Source organism: Sus scrofa, chromosome 5 (assembly GCF_054392235.1).
Source record: "Sus scrofa isolate SSC_HxYL_T2T_F1_AM1 chromosome 5, Sscrofa_HxYL_maternal_Yorkshire_Landrace_v2.0, whole genome shotgun sequence".
Taxonomy (NCBI): domain Eukaryota; kingdom Metazoa; phylum Chordata; class Mammalia; order Artiodactyla; family Suidae; genus Sus; species Sus scrofa.
Window position 1 is genome coordinate 20,413,167 of NC_139387.1, and position 13,654 is coordinate 20,426,820.

At 45.3% G+C, this 13,654-nt stretch overlaps 1 protein-coding gene across 1 annotated transcript; it reads right to left on the reverse strand.

Annotated features, from left to right (window-relative positions):
- Nucleotides 1-6,663: 6,663 nt before the first annotated feature.
- Nucleotides 6,664-12,348, reverse strand: KRT1 (keratin 1). The gene is made up of 9 exons (XM_003481587.5): nt 11,683-12,348; nt 10,444-10,658; nt 10,078-10,138; nt 9,539-9,634; nt 9,205-9,369; nt 8,948-9,073; nt 8,112-8,332; nt 7,587-7,621; nt 6,664-7,497 (listed from the first exon to the last, which is right to left on the reverse strand). The coding sequence occupies exons 1-9, from the start codon at nt 12,289-12,291 to the stop codon at nt 7,136-7,138; spliced, it is 1,890 nt and encodes a 629-aa protein (XP_003481635.3). The 5' UTR covers nt 12,292-12,348; the 3' UTR covers nt 6,664-7,135.
- Between the last annotated feature and the right edge of the window lie 1,306 nt (nt 12,349-13,654).

Genomic DNA, 13,654 nt, shown 5'->3' on the forward strand with positions numbered 1-13,654 from the left:
AAACCAACTATAATAAAAAAAATTTTTTTAAATTGCATACTCTTTGCTTTCACTGCCTCTGGGAATTGCTGCCTTGCAGTAACCAGTACAGGTCCCATCACTATGTGTAAAGGAGTCTTTGTACCAGCAGAGGACACTCGACACTGAAAGAACTAACAGATTCTATTGACAGATTGGAAACGGGGCGTGGGCACCAAGGAGGGGTGGGATCACCCGAGGTAAACCTGGGAAGGTCACAAGTTGACTAAGACGGCGCCATTTTTCTGATAATGGCTTGACGGGGAGTGCCACCTTCCCTGCAGCAGACATGGGAGGGGCAAACACAGTGACACAGAGCCTCCCAGGGCAGTGTAGGTACCCAGCCTCCCAAGGAACAACCAAAGTTTCTGGCACCACCAAACGTCTCGTGAGCATCTTTCCTCTGGCACAAGCCTTCAGCTAAATGCAGTTCCAGGAAGCAACTTCTCTGGACTCCAACTATCGTCAGCCTGTTAGCCATGCCCTCTACACAAGGGAAGAGGCTGTAGTGTCCTCCTCATCCTTCCGCCTGCCCAAATCTTGACCATATGTCTGGCTCTTCTCAACTAGTAGCTCCTCAATTTGTGGACATTCTGCTCACACTTGACTCTTCTTCCTGGCTGCCTCTTGAAATGTGCTTGTCTGTTCTTGATTCCTCTCTCTCTTTCCCTCTCTCTCTCAAGAGAAAAAATTTCCTTAGTGTCAAATGAAACAGAAATTAACAAAACCTGTTCACTGTTCAGTAGTCCATATAATATAATCTGAGATGGAAATATGGACTTTCCACAACCCCTCCCCCAATGCTTGCGTGCGCGCACACACACAGAAGGAAAATTGTACAGTTGAAAATAATGTTCTTCATATTCTTCCCTGGATATCTAAAAATGTCCCCAGCCACAAAAATGTCCTAAAGCAGCAGTACTGCCCTAGAGATTGTTAGGAAATCTGTGGAGACAATGTTTACTTGTCACTGTGATTTAGGGGATTTGTTAACGACATTCAGTGAGCACAGCCCAGATTATGCCAGCACTCCTGATCAACTTTTGATTGCCCTACCATGTATAATGGTTCAGCCCAGAACCCACCACATATGACATACACATGCAAAATAGCTTTGCTCAGTTTGCAGATATACTGAGTTCTTGAGGAAAGCTACTAGTGTGTACATGAAGAGAAGGCTGTATTTTCCTCTCATTAGGAAGGGCATGGAAGTTTTTACCTTTTTGGAAAATTGTGTTGTCAAAGGCAAAGTTGCTCATGGTGTGTATGTTGTCAATATAGCACACCCACCACAGCCCGAACTTTTAGCTGGTTGAACAAAGGGTGATTCTACCTCTTGGTGCAAACATCTGATGCTTCCTTATGTTTTCGAATAGAGTTCTGCCTGAGATATGCCAAGTGAAATAGATATTATTACCAGGTTTTTTCATTTTGTGTCTCCTTTATATTGCAACTAAGGCACTGTGTTGATTTGTTTTAATTTGTACATGATTCTAAGAAATATCATCTATGTTTTTCTTTCCCTGACAATAAAAGGGGGTTACTTTATTTTTGTTATAAGACAGAGGGCAAGGAGACTGATACATTTTGAATAACTGGCATAAAAAAAGAATATTCTTGGGAGTTCCCATTGTGGCTCAGGGGGTTAAGAACCCAACTAGTATCCATAAGGATGTGGGTTTAATCCCAGGCCTCACTCAGTGGGTTAAGGATCTAGTGTTGCCACAAACTGTGACATAGGTTGCAAATGCGGCCCAAATCTAGTCTTGGCTGTGGCTGTGGCATAGGCCATGGCTCTGATTTGACCCCTAGCCTGGGAACTTCCATATGCCATGGTGCTTCCCTAAAAAGAAAAATAAAGAATGTTCTTTTTTAAAACAAATTTTAGCCATGTCTATAAAGCTCCTGTTAAGATTTCCACAGGGCATGGAACTATAAGACTTCTTCATGGTTCCTCTAAGAGATCAACAGGTCCCCATTCCAATGAAGATGGGTCTGAGAAGGTATGGTTCCTAAAATTTCTTGCGAAACCATGGGCTCTGGTTCAAAGTCAAATTTTTTTGGAATTCTCTCTTCCAAGGGCTAGTGAACAGCTAGTGAAGACCCTCCTCCCAAGGGAAGGAGTAGGGAGGGCAGAATTGAGCTAAGCTGAAGTAGGATCTGAGAAACAAGGATTGCAGAAAGAGTTGACTGGATTCTGCTGTTTTCCCAGGAGTGCTGGTTGGTTGTCTTAGGAGATTGTGGGAGAGGAGAAAGTTGGTATGTGAGGAGGAGAGAAGGCAGAAAGTTCATTCTTCTCTAGAGTTAGGTGAATCTCAGGAGTCTATCAGAGAGGTCGCTGTGTAAGAGCCACACCACTGTAGAAAGAAGTTTTGGCCAGTCACGGACTGGCACTGAAAGTTGCAACATCTTGACCATTCATGAAGGAAGAACACCCAAGGGGAGTCCCAAGGCTCCATCAGCCCATGGGCAGAGGGAAGGGTTCCATCCTTCTAGCTAAAACACTGGGAGCAAGACACATGGATCCAGATCCTGGAAGAGGAGGTGTGCACAGATAGCTTAAGGCAAGGGCAAAACTGGGCTGAAACTGGGTCATAGGATGTGGCATATGGACAGAACTCACAGCCAGATTCCAAAAGGCTCATCTTGCTAAAGAAACACAGGAAATCTGAGAAAGGAGGATAAACACATCTGTACATTTTTGCTTGCATCTTGCATAGATACCTTTGGAAGGATACCTGAGACTCTACAGTCTCGACAGAGAAAGTGAACTTGGTAATGGGAGATAGGAGTGTTCTTATCACTTAGTTGTACCTGTTGTTTTCCCTCCTTCTGATTATTACTACCTGGCTAAGCACCAAGCATCCAGTCCACACTGGACCTACCCAAGGATGCAATGCTGAAGTCTAAGATTTTTGAGAAGTTATCATTAGATCTGCGGAACCTCAGTATCTTGCCCCTGGAGAATTATGACTAGTCTCATGGCTTTCAAGTTTTCCGCATTAAAGCACATTTTCCCCATATAGTTCTGACTTCCCTATGGGGAGTTCTCTACAATTCTCTCTACTCTTTCCTGAGTTATCTGCTTATTTACTCTAACTTTCAATTTTTGATGACTCCAGTTTATACCCCTGGCCCCATAATTACATGGATAACATGAAGGCACCTCAAAAGGACTGACTCATCATTCTGACCACCAGTCTTCTTGCTATGTTCTCTGTTATTACCCAAGCCAGGAATGTGGAGCCACCCTCCATGCCTCTCTTTGCCTCACCCACCTCCCCAGCCCACATCCAATCCATCACCAAGTCCCAATGATCTGACTTTTAACTCCTCTGGAATGCTGACACACATCTTCATTTCTGGCCACTCTACCACCTCTAAGAACTTGAACCTGGGTGCAAGACTTAATTGACTTTTGCTTGCACCTTTGTAATAATCTTCTAACAAGACTTTCTGGAGATCCTGTCGCAGCTCAGTGGTTAACAAATGAGGTTGAGGGTTCCATCGCTGGCCTCCCTAAGTGGGTTAAGGATTTGGCATTGCTGTGGGCTGTGGTGTGGGTCACAGATGCAGCTCGGATCCCACGTTGCTGTGGCTCTGGCACTGGACAGCAGCTGCGGCTCCAAATGAACCCCTGGCTTGGGGACCTCCGTAGGCCGCAGGTGCGGCCATAGAAAAGGCAAAAAAAAAAAAAAAAAAGACTTTCTACCTCCCATATGGGTGCCTCCAATCTGGCCTGAATGATGTCTCTAAAACACCAATCCAATCATGTCACTCTCCCATAAAAATTCCACTGGTTCCTCCTCATCTGTCGCAGCTATTTCAACCATAAAATTCCATTTTAAAATAACAGTTATGAGCAGATCTCCCATAGACAGACTAGATTTCTTAGGAGATCACAAGTACAATAAAAACTGTGACTTGTGCTCAGTTCTTATTCCACTAACAGTAAGGCAACTCCTTTCCCTCCCACCGGCCAAGTACATAGTAGGTTATAATAAGTCAGTTGGTCCCATGACCCCATCTGAGAACCTCTGACCCACCAACTAGAATCTAGACTCTGCTGAATCAGTACAAGGCTCTCCTTTATTATATCTAACTCATCACCTCATTTCTTGTCACTAACTTCATGCTCCTTCAGATTATTGGTTACTTCAAGCAATTTTATCCTTCTATTTCTTTGCTCATATTATTCCTTCTGCCGTAAATGTCTTTAAATGTTCTTGTCTGTCTTGAATTTCCTTGTCTGCCTGAAAAACTCCTATTTATCCTCTAAAACCCTACAGGCATCACTTTTTCTCACTCTTACTTCCATATGTACCCTTTCTATAAATTGCACGTGTTTCTATCATTGCATCGGTCATGTGCATTATTATAACACGTTAGCATATTCCCCATCTCCCAAGTCTTTGAGGGCAAGAAACATGTCTTATTCATCAGCATGTCCCCAGTGTTTGGTCTTGTCGCTGACACGTGGCATGTGTGCAAGACCTTTCTGTTGAACCGACAAAATTCAGATTTTCCTTTGCTGTATTTCTAGTACTAATGCATTTGGGCACTTGATCATACTTATTTTAGCTCTTCATTATATACTAACACAGGGTTTTCATATAGTCCCGTGGCCAGACAAGTTCTGATAAGTGTCATTATAAATTATAGAGGGCTGTTTCATGTCTGACTTTATCAAGAAAACCCAAGATCAAAAAGATGAACAAGGGTATTCCTAATCCTGAAATGTAACTAAAGAAACTTGTAACCTAGAAAGATATTGGAAAATGTGTGTCAGAGTCTTAGAATATATCACAGTTCATTCAACACTGTCCCCAGCATGGTGTCTGGTGACCTCAGAGGTCTTCACTCCCATGGAAGAAAGTAAAGCATCTCTCTCAAGGCCATCCAACCCCCATTGTTCTAAATCCAGAAGCACTAAGCTACTCACTGTGACTAATTCAGTTTCCCGGGTATCTTTATAAGAAGATGTCACTAAAAATGTAGGTTCCCACAAGCTAATACATAGACATTCTAGTTCACATATCCATCTCTTATATGTTTGACCTGTAAGTATCAGGCCTCAGAAGTAGATTCAACTTAGGTTCACTAACAAAATCAATTTTCTGTCTCTACAGAGCTGTCACTCAGCCACAGTGACCATGTCTAGTTACTTCCCTCCTTGCTAGCCCTGACAGCCAACCACCTTCTTCTACTCATCTGCGACTCCCTTTTAATTTCATCTCAATTCTATTTAACACATTCACAGTTCACAAAGCACTTTCACATTATATATTTCATCCTCTCTGTGTCTGGAGGCCAATGTCCTTATCCCCATTTCACCTGCAAGATAGCTCAGGCCCAGAATGGTCAAGTGACTTGTCCAAGGATCCACACAGCCACGAGCTGTGGATTATCTTCCTTTGTCTGTCCCGTAAATACTACAATGGATGAAGCCCAGGTTTTCTGAATCTAAGTCCCTTGTTCTTTCTATCCACCATAATGACATCCAGACCCCCACACCTGTCAGACACAAAGCAGCTCTGGTCAGGGGGTGTCTGGGGAGGAGAGAGAGAGTTCAGTGACGAGTGCTGAAATGATACTCGTGTACATCTATGCCCTTTCTGCTCTCCTCACCTCTGACATTCACTGGAGCGAGCTAAGAATATTTTTTTCTAATTGGAAGCTAAGAAAACTTATGTTCAGAGACGCTGACTGACTTTTTCAGGGTCATCGCATCTCTGGAAAATTAATGTTCAGTTGTTCCTTAGAGAGAGCAGCTACTGAGCCGTCTGGACACGAGTAATCAATGTTACAACAGCCCGATCATTGTAATCACCATCACCACCATTATCCTTAAAACTGGCATTCACTGAGGGCGTATTGTGTGCCAAGCCATGTTCCTTCATCATCTCATTCAGTCCTCACAATAATTTCCTCAAAGAAGGCATTATTACCCCTATTTCAGGGAGAATAAAAGTGAGATGTAGAGAGGTCTATAACTTCACATTATCACGGAGCTAGTACATGGCAGTGGTCCAAACCAAGACTACCTGATTCCAAACATCCATGTTTCTGGGCACTATGCTATCCCCTTGTCCTACTTCAGAAATATGGGCTATATGTCCACAGACAACTTCTTAAATTTAGCAGAGCTTTGGATAGTGGCCTGAAAAAGAGAGGAGAGGAATATCCAGCTCTCTGTTACCACTCTTGGTTCTTGACCTCCCCAAGCCAATGCCTGTATTCTGGCTGTCATAGCTGCTGACCCCGTGTTACCCACACCCCTCTCATCACTGGCTGTTCCACATGAACAATTACTTTTCCATGTAATATTTTCCCCTCTTCTCAATGCCAGACTCCTCCTTCCCAACCTGCTTGTTCACTGTCCTTTCCAAGAAAGACCTCTTAGTTGAGAAAAACCTGCTACCCCAGTCTCTTCCATTTCTCCATGACACTTCCACCCTAGAAAGAGCTTGTTCTAGTTAAAAGTTAGATGTTTAAAGTTAAATGTTGCCTGACCTTCCTCCCACCTTGCTCATGCTCAGGTGTCCAACTCCCCCACACACCATGGGGCTCCCAGTTCTTCTTCCCCCCACAGAGCACCCCTCCAGGTAGACAGTGCCATGAACAAAGGAGATTAAGAATCAGAGAGAGTTTCAAATGCAGTTTATTGCAGCAACACAAGGAAACAGGGAGTTGAAGACCTCTCCACAAAAGACAACTGGCTTATGCCTTATGTACAAAACCAAAGCAGCACAGAGCTTGTTGTCAGGGTTAGGATAAGAAGCTATCCATAGCTGATGCTCTATGCGTGGCAAAGAAGCCGTGGGTCTGACCAGCCCTCCTCTGGCTGACTTAAGGAGGTGCTTTGAAATGTGATGTGTGTGGCCATGATTGGTGAACTGTTTCTCAGGCAAAGCACAAAGCAGGGTCAGAGATAGGAGACTGAGATTGCCACTGACCTAAAAATTTCTTTGGGAAGCAGAGCAGAAAAGAAAGAGCTGGGGAACAAGGATGGGCCAGTGTAACTAACCAGAGCTCTTTTCTCCAATAAGCCTGGAGCAATCAGAAGCATATTTGGTAGTGATGGAGAGGGAGAGCTAATGGGAGAGAGGGGATCTCTTTATCTGGTCCCCCCTTGGGAATAGCTGGTGGAAACAAACTTAATGCTGGAACTGCCACCAGAGGTCTTGGTGCCCCCAGAGCTGGATCCCCGGCCTCCAGAGGACGTGAAGCTGCTTCCAGAGCCTCCTCTATGGCCCCCACTGCTGCCTCGGGAGCCATAGCCACCGCTGCTGCCGCCACCGCCGCCGCCGCCTCCTCCGGAGCTGTAGCTGCCACCGCCGCCTCTGGAGCTATAGCTGCCACCGCCGCCGCCACCTCCAGAGCTGTAGCTGCCGCCTCCAGAGATGTAGCTGCCGCCTCCAGAGCCACCACCTCCTCGGATACTACCTCCACTGATACTGGTATGGCTGGTGCTCACAGCTGCAAGGGAAGACTCAGTTATCATCAACCCCAATTCCCTTTCCAGCCCAGCAAGCCCGAGTGCCCCCGAGAAATTGGCTGGTACTTACACACACTCACGTTCGGGGCACACTCTCCAGACATCCTGTGGGAGAAAGAAAAGCAAATCCTCATGACTCCAGCTTCACAAACTGCTTCCCCAGGCCCTCTCAGCCATCTCAAAGAGTCTCCCCATCTGGGGCTCCTTCAATCCTCTTGATCTGAAATCTGACCCAGTCCTTTCTGGCCCCCCAAACTCAGTCATTTTTCTCAGCATGGGTATACTGTCCATATAAAGTAGATAAGAGTCTTCCAACTAATGCTGGTCACTTCCAAAGTCCTTGACTTTAATCCATATGACTCTGAGCTAGCCCAGAAGAAGAATAAATTGTTCTATCTCAAAGAGCTTCATAGGGATGCTTCAGCCCTCAAAAAAGAAAGGCTTGGAACTCTGGCTTTCCTCCTGCACTGTGTACCTTTGCTTTCCGGGTACCCAGGACAAGTTGCAATCACGCCACTACAGTTTCAAGTGCAGTCAGCATCCAAGGGAGGAAGCATATAGAAAGTGGTCAAACTGCCCACAGTCCCTTCCTCACCTGCTTTCTTCTCCTTCCAGGAGGGTCCTATAGGTGGCAATCTCCACGTCCAGGGCCAGTTTGGTGTTCATCAGTTCCTGGTAGTCACGCAGCAGGCGGGCCAGGTCCTCCTTGGCCTTCTGCAGGGCCTCCTCCAGCTCATTCAGCTTGTTCTGGGCGTCTTTGAGGGCATTCTCACCACGCTGCTCTGCATCGCTGATAGACTGCTGCACTGCAGAGATCTGAGAGAGGAGAATCCAGCACATGATACTCTCTAATGACCTAATCCCTCCTTGGCCTTTTCATCTCAGGTTGATCTCTCTACCCCAGTGAGACCAGTGTTCTGGGCCCAACAGAACCACAAGGGTTTACATCATCTCATGCATTCACTAGCCTCTGGGTAGCACATCACTGTGTCAACTTCCATAAATAAAGGTGATGCAGCAACATTTCAACCCTAGTTGATTCTCCTTCACCCCTTACAGACTTGAGATTCTTCCAGATGTCTACTCTGAAACCTCCTGGCTACCTTTCCTTTCACTCACCACCTCTTAAGTCTCACTTTGAGCTGGCCATGGGCTAGATCACTCATGACCATCACATCTGTTTCTCTACTAGGTCATTTTCACAAATTTCTCTCTGGAGAACCCAGCATGATGGCCAGATTCTAGAAAACAACTTAGTCATCAAAGGAACCAGGGATGATAATATAACCCTAGTATGGATGGAAAGATTTAAAATTAGGAACAAGTGCTCCAATTAGCAGAGCATGCACACACACACACACACACACACACACACACACACACACACACACACTTCTGTAGAGCTGAGCAATAGAAGGAAGAATCAAGCACCTGCTTCTTGACATTGTCGATATCAGATCTAAGTCTTTGGATCACCCGATTCAGCTCAGAAATCTCAATCTTTGAATTCTTCAAGTTGTCTCCATGTTGGCCAGCAGTGATCTGGAGCTCTTCATACTAAAGATGATGGATCAAGTAAATTAAATGTGGCAGAGTGCACCAGGGTTCATGCACACACATGTAAGAGAAAATCAAGATAGCAAGGCAATGCATTTCAGGAAAACAGGCTAGGCCTCCAGCCTATTCACCTTGGACTGATACAGGGTCTCAGCCTCAGCCTTGCTCCTCTGGGCAATCTCTTCATATTGGGCTTTGACTTCGTCGATGATGCTGTTCAGGTCCAGGTGGCGGTTGTTGTCCATGGAGAGGATGACATTGGTTTCGCTGATATGAGTCTGCATCTGAGCCAGCTCCTGCAAGGCATAGTAGTTCAGTGACTCTTACAGCATTAAAACAAAAATAATGTGGAGGAGGGGGAGATTTCAGGAGATGGAAGATATATCTCTATTCTTCTGGGCGATGGTGGGTTTGGGCTTAAAGTCTCTCTGCTGGGGCAAACTTGGTTTAAATTAGAGAACTTACTGCTTGGTAGAGTGCAGTGAGGAATTCAACTTCCTGACGCAAGTTGTCCACTGTAGCCTGAAGATTCACCTTGGTGATATAAGCTGCATCCACATCCTAGAGGAATAGCGGACATCAAGAAGTTGTATTCTTTCCAGGACAAGACCCACTCGCTCACCAGCCATGAGGGGATTTTCCAAGTAGAAGATATGTTTGGGAGTGAGGGATATCTCCACCACACTTTATACCCCAGGCATATCCCAGTGGTGGTTGCCCCATCCCTCTGTATTATAATCACAATCAACCTTGTTTAACTTGCTAAGAACTGCCTCCTCGATTACCACATGAGGTGTTGAGAGATCTGGAGAAACCAAATGTCTGGATGAGTCTAGGTCCATGATAATATGGGGGGAGGCTTCCTCTCTTCCTTCCTCTATCCTTCCTCTTTTCCCCAGGTCCAGTCCCTGGTTCCCAACATCATGCCCTATCTGCCTGCTTATTGAAGACCCTCTTCTAGTGTTTATTTCAGATGTGATATCTATCCTACGGAACTTGCTCACCTTCTTGATGTTCACAAACTCATTCTCTGCATTGGTCCGCTTGTTGATCTCATCCTCATACCTGCAAGGAAATCAGAAGTGATGAGGAGATTCAGAGGATGGGAAGTCTAAAGTTTAGCTTTCTAGACTAAAATTGGCATGGCCAGTCATCGCCTGTCATTACCAGCCTAGGACACCTCTGCCACCCCTTTCTTCTGGGCAATAAAACCGCTCAACTATTTCTCAGCTTCTGGGAAAATGAAGATTTCTGAAAAAGCCAAATTGAATTGCCTTTACCCAAAGAAAAGACACTGTTACGTCCTGTTCATAGTCTTAGCTTGCCATTTGGGGATGAAAATCAAGAGTTACCCAACCAGTCCTCCTTACTTTTTCCGATAATCCTCCACCAGGTCTTGCACGTTCTTCAGTTCTGAATCCATCTGAGATTGTTCGCTCTTCAGTTGGTCCACTCTTGCTCTAAGACTGCTGATGTAGGCCTCAAAGTAGGGTTCTAAGTTTTGGGTCCTAGTGGTGGTGTTTATCTGCTGCAGCAGCTCCCATTTTGTTTGCAGCACCTGGTTCTGCTGCTCCAGGAACCTCACCTAAGAACACAAGACCCCATTACCCACTGGTACAGAAATGGAGTTCTATGGCCACTGAGTACCAAGGGCTACCATGCAGCAGGGCCCTGCCTCATTTGGAGAAGAACTTCAATGCCTGCTTTCCTGGCCATGACAAACAGAGAACTAGAAAGATGACCAAGCTAGCATCATCTTCAAAACAAAACCCAATTCACTATGAATTCAGAGAAGCTTTAATTTCCCTGAGAATGACCATTACAGTACTGTTTCAGTTGGAAATGTAGAAGAGAGTAGCTACCCAAATACCAAATAGTCAAGCACATAGAGAAAAACTGCAATTACACTTTGAAATAGATACATAATACCTAAGAGAGCAGCCTTTCTTTTATTTTTTTTAGGTATATTATCATAAAAAAATTTTGTTTGCTTTTCCTGAGCATATGCATAGTTCAAAGCATGTTGGGGAAAATCCAGAGTTGAATTCCAAATCTATTGTGTTGACATTACTGACCATTAGGCAAAAAAAAATTTTTAATGGTTTATGTGTTTTTCTAGAGCAGATACTTGGAAATATCAGCACAAAAATTTCTCCACTCTGATCCAGGACCAATGTAAAATTCTCGGGCTTCAGTGTTCTCCTTCTGACCGTGCTCTCTCTTTATACTCAATTCCCTAGTTATAGTTAGGAAGACCTTGTCAGGGTTCTTATTTGCACCCTCAAGGTTGAGTTAGCCCCATTCCTATTTTCTTCATTCAACATGAGGCCCAATTCAGCTCAGGAGCTGAATTTTAAAACCTTCAAATTGATGTCAAATAGACCTACATTTCTGTAGACTACGGACCTCTTTGTCCAAGAGGGAGTTTATTTGTTAGCATCATTCACAAGCATACTTCTAACCTATCTCCTAGAGGACAGTTCCACAAACTTCCCCTTTTAGTCATCCAGACACAGAAACTTGAGGCTCAAACCCGAATACATCTTAGCAACATCAGTCCCACATGGACCAGAAGATGCTCTCCCAGTGTGCTGAGCACATAGACTCACCTTGTCGATGAAGGATGCGAATTGGTTGTTGAGGGACTTGATTTGCTCCCTTTCTTGAGACTTTATTTTTTGAATCTCAGGGTCGACTTCCACATTGAGAGGTTGCAGAAGGCTCTGGTTGACGATGACTTCGTGTATGCCACCAGGGTATCCAGGCCCAAAATTTCCACCAAAACTACCTCCGCCAAAACCACCTCTGCCAAAACCACCTCCACCAAAACCACCTCCACCAAAACCACCACTGCCAAAGCCACCACCAAGACCACCCCCAAAGCCACCACCTCCAAAGCCACCACCCCCAAAGCCACCACCACCAAAAATACTGCCATAACCACTACCAAAACCACCACGTCCACCTCCTCCGGCCACACTTATGGAGATGCTTTTACTGCCACCAAGGTTAACGAGACTCCGACTTCCAAAACCACCACCAGCTCCCCCTCCACATACTCCACTAGTAAACCTCCCACCACCTCCACCACTGCGGCGAACGGAGCTGCTGGTCGACCTGCGCTGGTAGCTGACCAGCCCAGCAGAGCCAGAGCTGAAGCCCCCTCTTCCTCCTCCTCCACAGCGGTACCCAGACCTGGAGCTAAAGTGTCGACTCATGTTGACTTAGAGAGAGAAGGAGCAATGTCGAGAAAGGAAAGGAGCTAACACTCCTCTAACCCGAGCACAGAGGCTTCCCCTTATATACAGGGATCCAGCTGGGCTTGGTCCTCGAGTCAGCGGGATGCAGTGCCTCTCCGGGGTTTGGCTTGCCTGCAGCCATACAAGATTTTTACGAGCCTCAACAATACAATAAACACTACACACCTAGCTCCCAGGATGGCTCTCGAAATCGCTGTGTGTGCAAGATCGCTTGTATGGTAATCATGTTATCAGACAAAAATCTCTCTTGGAGTGCTTGTGACTTGGGAAACCAGGACCCCGCATCTGCCATCGGGTGCTTCTTGGTAGGATTTCATAACCTCCTGTCACAAAGATATGTAAGTTCCCATTCCTGCCTTGCCTTTGTAAGCTGCTAAGCACACTCTCAGAACCAGCAGGTGCAATTTCCCACACCTGAGTCTCAGAAGGAGCTCTCTGGCCCATTTCTAGGCAGGGCCCAAATTCCAGAGCTCACCAAGTTGTACCCTTAATAAGTGAAAATGAGGAGTTCCCATCGTGGCTCAGTGGTTAGTGAATCTGACTAGGAACCATGAGGTTGCGAGTTCGATCCCTGGCCTTGCTCAGTGGGTTAGGGATCCAGGTTTGCCGTGAGCTGTGGTGTAGGTTACAGATGCGGCTCGGATCTCGCGTTGCTAAGGCTCTGGCGTAGGCCGGTGGCTACAGCTCTGATTAGACCCCTAGCCTGAGAACCTCCATATGCCGCGGGAGCGGCCCAAGAAATGGCAAAAAGACCAAAAAAAAAAGTGAAAAATGAAAAGAAGTTATTTTTATTAAAGGTAAGCTTTATAAATGGGCTGCATTAATTTCAGAGATGAAGCTGTCATCAAACATGATGGATGGGTAGACGCTCTGGAAGAACCAGAAGGGAGAAGCCTGTTCTTCTCTAAGTTTTCTGAGTTTTCCTTCTCCTCAAAGACTGACCAGGGCAGGAGAAAGCAACACCAGCAATGGAAAACTGGTGCAAATGGATGGTAGGCAAATACCAATCAAAAAAGTACATGGAGCAGTTAGATGAACAGACACATGCTATTTCATATGTTTTTGTAAAGCAAAGGGTCAGCAGTGACCCTTGACAGGTGATTCAAGCCTCACACTAGACTATGTGGAAAGATGGATGTGGATTTGGAATGGAGGACAATGATGAGAGTCTAGAAAGCCACTCTGAGAAATTAAAGTTGTTTCTGGACAATAGTAATGGCAATAGAAATAATAATAATGGCAAACTAAAATAAGAAGAGGTAATAATAATGTAACAAAACCTGACCATGTACCAAGGACTGGTCTACATATTTCATATGTA

Excerpts from the sequence above, each read along its gene's own strand:
- KRT1 (XM_003481587.5), bottom strand. The coding sequence starts at position 12,291 with ATGAGTCGACACTTTAGCTCCAGGTCTGGGTACCGCTGTGGAGGAGGA. Across the intron at positions 9,635-10,077 it reads AGTTTGTGAACATCAAGAAG|GATGTGGATGCAGCTTATAT; the intron begins GTGAGCAAGTTC and ends CTATTCCTCTAG. Across the intron at positions 7,622-8,111 it reads CTGGAAGGAGAAGAAAGCAG|GATGTCTGGAGAGTGTGCCC; the intron begins GTGAGGAAGGGA and ends TTTCTCCCACAG.